At 39.6% G+C, this 8,403-nt stretch overlaps 1 protein-coding gene across 3 annotated transcripts in view; it reads left to right on the forward strand.

Moving 5' to 3' along the window:
• fbln2 (fibulin 2) overlaps nucleotides 1-4,547 on the forward strand; it is a 66,230-nt gene extending 61,683 nt beyond the window's left edge. For all 3 annotated transcript variants that reach the window (XM_054616752.1, XM_054616753.1, XM_054616754.1), the window contains 3 exons: nucleotides 1,159-1,287; nucleotides 1,864-1,987; nucleotides 3,374-4,547. In XM_054616752.1, the coding sequence (XP_054472727.1) occupies nucleotides 1,159-1,287; nucleotides 1,864-1,987; nucleotides 3,374-3,734 (614 nt within the window). In that variant the 3' untranslated portion in view covers nucleotides 3,735-4,547. The remainder of the gene's footprint in view (nucleotides 1-1,158; nucleotides 1,288-1,863; nucleotides 1,988-3,373) is intronic.
• Nucleotides 4,548-8,403: the final 3,856 nt, after the last annotated feature.

An 8,403-nucleotide genomic window follows, 5' to 3' on the forward strand; every position in this document is an offset into this window, starting at 1 on the left:
GTTGCACTTATTGTATTCGTATTAGTTTGTTGCACTTATTGTATTCGTATTAGTTTGTTTCTGCACTGTACTTTTGCTCTGGTTTATGCTTAGATGCTTGTTTAAGAAAGGAGATGCACTTATGACTTCTGGTGACTAGTAGTTCTCTTGAATACCTATGTTGAATACACTTATTGTAAGTCGCTTTGGATAAAAGCGTCTGCTAAATGACTGTAATGTGATGTAATCTAATAAAGTGGCCAGGGAGTGGATGTGTTTTTCACTTACTGTGAAGTTGTACTGCCACCAGGTGTCCAAAAAACAAAGGGCAGTTTCAAGCATCGGTCCTCCCTTGTGGTTGTGTGGTGGATCCAATCTAGTGAATTATTTGTTAGAAATAGATGCAACAGATAAACAGAAGTGACCATATTTGTACTGAGGAGGAGTGATGTAACGACGATATATATATATATATATATATATATATATATATATATATATAGTACCAGTCAAAAATTTGGACACACCTTCTCATTCAATGGTTATTCTTTATTTTAATTTTTTTCTACATTGTAGATGAATATTAAAGACATCCAAACTATGAAGGAACACATATGGAATTATGTGATAAACAAACAAATGCTCAACCAACCAGAATATGTTTTATATTTTAGATTCTTCAAAGTAGTTGAATGAGAAGGTGTGTCCAAACTTTTGACTGGTACTGTATATCTGGTATCAGCAGCAACCTGTCAATCACAGTAAGCCCGCCTTAAAGCATACCCTGCTTTATGTTCTATTTGACTCTAAATGGACCATCACCTTTTTGTTTTGTTTGTCTTCGCCCTATGTAAAGCGTCTTTGGGTATCTAGAAAAGCGCTATATAAAATTAAAGTATTATTATTATTATTATTATTATTATTATTTATTATTATTATTTCATTTATATAAGAAGACTTGAAACTAGAGATTGAGACCATAAACTCATGTTTACAATGTTTACTGAGGAAATAAATCAAGTGAGAAGTAGAGTCATTTTCTCATAGACTTCTATACAATCTGACTTCTTTTTGCAACCAGAGGAGTTGCCCCACTCAGCAGAACTGGAGGTTTCCGCCTGCTTACCATACACAGCTCTAATCTGAATGATAAAATGTGTGTGTGTTTTTTTTTTACAGACATCGACGAGTGCTCCCAAAGCATCGGGAACCTTTGTACCTTCCAGTGTGTTAACGTTGCTGGCAGCTACCAGTGCGCCTGTCCTCCTCATGGATACGTCTTGTCCGCCAATGGACGCACCTGCAAAGGTGAATTTTCTGGTCCAGCTGTAAGATCACAGCACGGAAGCTCCAAGGGGAATCAATTAAAAGAAAGGAGTGTTATTGAGCAGAAGTTGATTTAGTTTAACAAATGTAATAAAATATTATAAAGAGACACTACAGGTGAATAGGGTCAAAACGTTAGCTACTAAATAATACCATGAAACTTCCCTAGTTGATTACAAACAGAAAGACAATTGTTTTTTGTATAACAAGTTTTCAGAAATGTAATTTTTAGATATGCAAATTATTTTAAAGTTGCTAATTTTCATACATTTCCAGAAAAGAAATGTGCACACTAGATAAAGCCAAATATTTTTACAGAGGGAATTTTAGTTATCTATTTGTATTACTATAGATATTATCCTCATATCCTCCAGCCACTTAAATTGAAAGCCCTGAAAACATCTAGTTCGACCTTGAATTGGCGATTGTCTTGTCACACTGCGACACTTTACGTTCAAAATGATATGATTTAATTTCTACCAAAAAAGGATACTCTTCAAAATCCAACTGCTCTACTCTGTCAGTGGGGTAATCATTTTTATTTATTGTCTTTTTCAGATATCGATGAATGCACAACGGGCGCCCACAACTGTTCTTTTGGACAGACCTGCCATAACCTCCAGGGAGGCTTCAGATGTCTCTCCTTTGACTGTCCTCACAACTACAAGAAAGTGTCGGACACGTGAGTAGATAAAAAGATTTTCTGTGTTTTATTGGTAAACAGGGCATGTATAGTTCCTTCTTTCAGATAAACTAATGTTCAAGGTTTACTTATTATCATTCTAGAACACAGGATTGCAAAACAAAATGCAAGTTCTAGTCCCTTTATCTTACATATATATATATATATATATATATATATATATATATATATATATATCTTTTAATTGTATCATGTAGTCGGAGGATGAGTTGATGAGTCTTTTAACATTTACAAAATTCTAAATCAGGTAAACACAACTTTGACTAGGTTTGAGCACTAAGCCTCATTCTGTTGTTGCCGAACAGCGCCTGTCAAGTGCAGCTTGATCCGGGGGTGATGTGATGCAGACAGGTCTCAGATTTCCCATTGCTGGGTTCGCCTGAGTGTCAATTCATTCATTTTATTTTCCTGTGACTTGACATTAGCCAGGAGCATGCTGGGTAATGGAACAGCCCAGGGTCCAAGATGGGTTAGGTTAGTTAGCTTCCCCTCTCTTCCCGAAGCCGTTGCACTGCTTATGGAGGCGTTTGGTGGGGCTGGTCTGGATGGGTTGGTAGGAAGATGTTTCAGGCAGTGATGGTCTCATTCGAGCCAATCCCTGCTCTTCCTTTTCTAATGCTAATGACTGAATTTCTGTCAAAGGCCTTACGTGCTTGAGAAATAAAGGCAAACACATAACAAATTAAAACAAAAAAGATGTATAATTCACGGAGGAAATACTATTTGCATGCCAAATGAAATAAAATGTAAAGTATGGTTATTTGCAATATTGTGGGCATTTAAAACCAGACAAACTGCCCCTTAAGGAATTATATGTTTGAGAATTGTTGTTAAAATACGTTTTCAGAAGGGATTTTGAAGAGATTCTGATTTTACCACTTTATCAGGCAGGTCCTTCCATACCCGAGGTACCCTAACAATAATACTCTGTACCTTTTAGTCTTGGACCTTGACGTGGGAACAGCCAACTGACCATATACTGTATATATAGATAGACAACACGTCCCCCCACTGTACAAAAGTATGAACAAAATATACCAAATATTAAAGAGTCAGTAACACGGTGGTGATGGGGGGGTGGAGCTTCGGTATGGAGGTCCCTCCCACACACCTGGCCAGGCCAATCCTGCATGAACCCGCAAAAACTATTTCACACCGATATTGTGAACGCAGATGTGTAGCCACACTGTGAACAAATGTTGGTAGCAAGATTTACAACCAAGCTCAACAGGAGGAAGATACCGCATATTATTTGTTTTTTACCAATTAAGCATATTTAATGTTCCACCTAGTCCCAAGCCACCAAAAACCGTCATGCTCATCCACCCACTTCCTTTCCCTCTCTATTTCTATAATCCTCTTCAGCCGCTGTGAGCGGACCAGCTGTCCCAGTAACACTGTAGACTGTCAGAAGTCTCCCGTCCGCATCACGTACTACCAGCTCAGCTTCCAGACCAACATCATCATCCCCGCCCAGATCTTCAGAATCGGACCGTCCCCGGCTTACTCCGGAGACCACATTGTCATCGGCGTCGTCAAAGGCAACGAGGAGGGCTACTTCAGCACCCGAAAGCTGAACAGCTACACGGGCGGCGTCTACCTGCAGAGAAAAGTCCTCCAGCCCAAAGACTTCCTGATAGATGTGGAGATGAAGCTGCTGAGGCAGGGGACATTCACCTCGTTCCTCGCCAGGATCTACGTCTTCATCACGTCCAGCGCTATGTAACCCTATGAGACAAGAGGGAGAGGGACTGGAAATCTCATATGGTGCTAGTGTTTTTATATATGCAGACTCTTTGTAATGCCTCCCTACAATCAAGCATATTCTAAAACCTTTTCAACTGTTGCCAAAGACTGTTTCCTTGTCTTGTCTTTAGAAGGATATCTTCATTACATCTTCAGATTTTCTATGACAGTCATATTTCCCTGAGAACCCTTGTATTTTTATTTACCAAAGTATTTTTCAGTTTGACTCCTGCTAGTGTAATTCAGTGTTAATGCACCACTATTTTTAGGGTCTACTCCAGCTGTAGGTTCTTACAGAAGGTGACAAGGTGCTGCACAGTTCACTGCACAAGTCTGGGTCGGTGTTTAGTGCTCCGCTCTACTCTCCTTTAGGAGGTTTAAGAGTTGATCTTTAACCTCTCTATGTAAATGTTAATTATCATGTGAGTTATTCATGAAAGTTTGAAGAAAGTAATGAACCTTTGCAGCGCTAGAAGTTAGAGGCAATTGTCAGCTGAATGTGCAAGAAACTTTTGAGACCAGTCAAAAACAAACCTGAATAAATTAATAAGTTAAAAATGAAGAGTAAAACGAATAATAATTATGTTTGTAAATTATGTTTTCTTTTAATGCTCTCCATTAGTTGGTAAGAAAAAGCGAAAGCTTTTTTGCATCATAATTGTATCACCAATCAGTTGATAGAATTAATTAAAACTTAGCTTAGCTTTTTTCAACTCCTTACTGTTCATATTTTTTAAATTCTTAGCAGAAATTGTATCTTTATCTTTTTTTATACTTACCTCACACGTTTCCTTTTTCCCCTCATGCTTATGAGAGTGTGTGTGTGTGTGTGTGTGTGTGTGTGTGTGTGTGTGTGTGTGTGTGTGTGTGTGTGTGTGTGTGTACAAAAAATACCTCTGGCTATTGTTGTGCACTCAGTCGTATCAGCAGATCTCATCTTATCTCTCTCTCTGCAATAGAGCTGTGTAGCAGGCATGTGTGTGTGTGTGTGTGTGTGTGTGTGTGTGTGTGTGTGTGTGTGTGTGTGTGTGTGTGTGTGTGTGTGTGTGTGTGTGTGTGTGTGTGTGTGTGTGTTTAATACAGGAGTCCAATAAAAAGAAGAGTGCAAAGAGTTACATTTTTATATAAATTTAATCTTGATTTGATATATTTTACCAACTGATTGGTGTTATATTTCTATTTTCACAACATGTAAATTAATCAACAAACTATCATAAATGAATGTATTCAGTTATATTTTTGATTTACTTTTGGCACTTTTTGGCCTCTGTAGCCACCACTCAAATTTGTTAATGTGGTTATAAAAAAGTAGCAGATCCTTCAAATAGAGTTCGTTCAGCATTTGGTGTGTACGATTTTTTTAAAGATGTAATCTGGATGAAATGGAAATGTAATTCAGTGCAGTCCACATTAGAAAACAACCGTAAACCAGTCATGTATGGTAAAAAATATTAATGCAGCGTAACTGTTGATCATTTTATTGTTAGGTGTCATATTATTTCCGTTATTACTGGATGTATCTCTCTGTTACTGTGTTATAATTATCTCAGGGTTAACATCATACAGTCATGTATACATTAGACAGACTGGCCTCACACAGCTGGTGCTCACACGACATTTGTATCTATAAACCATCAATAAATGATGATCAAACCGTGTCATTTGCTCAATAACAGCACAGATCAAATTCCAGAGTGTCAGCATCACATCATTTTTTCTTTAACCTACATCGTTGCTGATAAATTCCATCGTAAACATTGAGCCAACATCCCCATCTATTGGTGAAAGAGTCAAAAGTATGAGGACACTTTATTTCTAAAGCACCTCAACAACAAGGCAATTCAAAGATAATATTTGAATGTTTTTTGTCACCGATCCCACTGCTCCACAAGGAACATTTAGTTTGTGTTACACCCTCCCAACATTCCCACCCGGAAAGTGTGTGTGTGTTTTGCTAACACCCAATAGATAGCCTCTCTAATGGAAAGTATGGAGGCTGACCTCTGACAGGTCTCCACTGTAGTCTGATACAAAGGTTTTAGAAGACAATATCATCACAGATGTTTTGGGGTGAAGCTATTGGGTGATAGATTAATGGACAAACCAACATAAAGAGTCCTGTTCCACCACCATGAGCCTCCTGAGTAGCTTCAAAACTCCTCTGCGAGGCGTAGATTATTCTACTGGCGGGATGAACAGCATTCCTACAGAAGATACTCCCACATTACAGAGTTTTGATGATGACGGTGGAGATCGCTGGTTTCTAAATCTCCTGCAGGTGTTCGGTTCGGTTAATATCTGGAGACCGTGAACGAAATAGACAAACGCATCCCCCCCTTCTGGAGTAACTTTGCAGGTAATATCTGCAAAACGTTACACCTTATTCACAACCTATTTTAGCTGAGCATCAGTTTTGGTGCTTTGTTTTCTCAGCTTTGTATTGTTTTTTTCCATACAGTCTCTTGTGTGGCTGTAGCCCAGTTAAGCCTTATTTTCCCTTCAGACATGTCTTGTGTTATTCTTGTTTGCTCTGCCCCTGTGTTTCCTCCCACACCCTCGTTGATTCCAGTTAGCCAATCGTGGTGTTTTCCCTCCTCATGCCAGCACCTTCCTACTCAAGCTGTGTCTTGTTCTCGTGATTAGTTTCTCCGTTTATACATATATACCTGTGTATTTTTAAAAGTTCCTTGTCAGTTCATGGTCAATGTATCCAAATATATATATTTTTTTTTTGCAGCTCCTTTTGTTCCCACTCTGGAGATAAATGATTGTATTTCCTTGGTTCCTGTTACGCCTGTATGTGGTCCACCTGCCTTTAATAACCATGACAACGAGCAGTGTCCTGACAGTTCAACTTCCCGCTGGTTTACTGTGCAGTGCTTGCTAAGTAATGAGTGAAAATGTTGGACCTGTCAATCAGACCAAACTGCCCTTTTAATACCTGCTGAATAAGTCCAGTAAAGCAGCATGTGACGGCCTCTGTGTACTTCAGCTCAGCCCATGTTATTGGCTATGATCTACTTTGAATATTTGATGACTGGAGGTTTTGCTCCATTGTTGCCTTTTTCTTTATATAGTCTCTGCTTACAGTTGTACTGTATGTTATTTTGCATTCTTCTGGGCTTTTAAAAGCAGACACACTGCCTCTTTAAGAGTTGTATCTGGGGGTTTTTTTTCACTTGGTTTCCACTTAGTTCCTCACTGCCTGTGCTCCTCTAACGAGAAGCGCTGTACGTCCATGTCCTTGCAGGGCATTGTGCTGCACAGACGGGCCTTGTTAGCTGTGAAACCTGTGGCAGCTGTGGAGGCTGGACTGGTAACCCAACATGAGTCAGACTGAGTCAGATGGCTTTGATGAGCTCGGTGCTTCCCGGGGCCGTCTCTGCAGCTTCTCCCTGCTCTGCGCTCCAGTGGACAGAAACGGCACACACACACACACACACACCCTCCGCTCAGCCCACAGGAGGAGTCTTATCAAGGTTCTGTAGAGATGCCTTATTAACCTCAGTGTGACGTCGGCATCGGTGAGATGCCTTTTGTTCACGGATGGACTTGGCGGCCTCGGACACACAGCTGAGATTAAAACGTCTCTGTGGTCTGCCTTTAGTTCCACCCTGTTATTTATCGGAGCACGTTCCATCACATCCTTGTTTTGGCTCGAGCTGTGCTAATTTAACAGAGCACTACATCAAGTTCTGATGTGTGAAGGATCAGCAATTACACAGAGCATCAGAATACAGACTGGAGAAGCCCTTAAAGGGGCCACTGGAGGACGTCTGCTTTCTCCACTGGCACCGTATTACTGTGCTGTTCTTTGCCCACTTCTGTTTTCATTGAATCTTCACAGCAGGGAGCAGTGATGGGGAATATCAATGCTAGCAGTGTAACTACATTTCCAAGCCAACAGTCTGATATGATCATTTAAGTGTTCAATAGCAAGCATTTTTTTTCCATGGAGTAGCGTGGTATTCCTACATAATATCTGTGCTTCACCAAAGAAATTTGAATCAACTAACAGACAAAATTAGTAAATTTAATCAACAGTTCTGTAAAACTGTGTTTCTTACCAAAGGATAGCACAACAACACTACTTTAAATCCAGTAGTTTCCAGAGATGTTTTTATAACTTTCTTTTTATTAGTCATACAGCGTAAAAAGAAAAGTTAATCGACTAAAGAAATCTTTGACTAAGACCAAAACGACCCATTAGTCAACTCATGGACTCAGAGGAAGCATCCCTATACGTTTCTACAAACCACAGGATTCGTTCAGTGTCGCAGTTCTGAACCAAAAGATCGCTTTAATAAATATGTTTCATATCATCACTCTTGCAGAAATGCAAAATGCCACGTGGTGAAACAGTTGGTCTGGTTTAGGCATCACAGCTGCTAAGGTTAAGGTTAGAAAAAACATCATGATCACGATCAGCGCTCTCCACCGTCATCATCAAAACGCAAAATGAGGAGTTTTGAAGCTGCTCAGGAGGCTCATGGTGATGGAACAACACTTTATGTTGGTTCGTCTATTAATATACGGAGCACCACCCGATAGCTCCAACCTAAAAATATCTATGATAATTCCTTTCTGTAACCCTTTGTATCGGTTAGACTGTATTGTTTATTTATATGGTGACCTGTGAGAGATCCAAC

The sequence above is a fragment of the Anoplopoma fimbria genome, chromosome 17 (genome assembly GCF_027596085.1).
Source record: "Anoplopoma fimbria isolate UVic2021 breed Golden Eagle Sablefish chromosome 17, Afim_UVic_2022, whole genome shotgun sequence".
NCBI lineage: Eukaryota > Metazoa > Chordata > Actinopteri > Perciformes > Anoplopomatidae > Anoplopoma > Anoplopoma fimbria.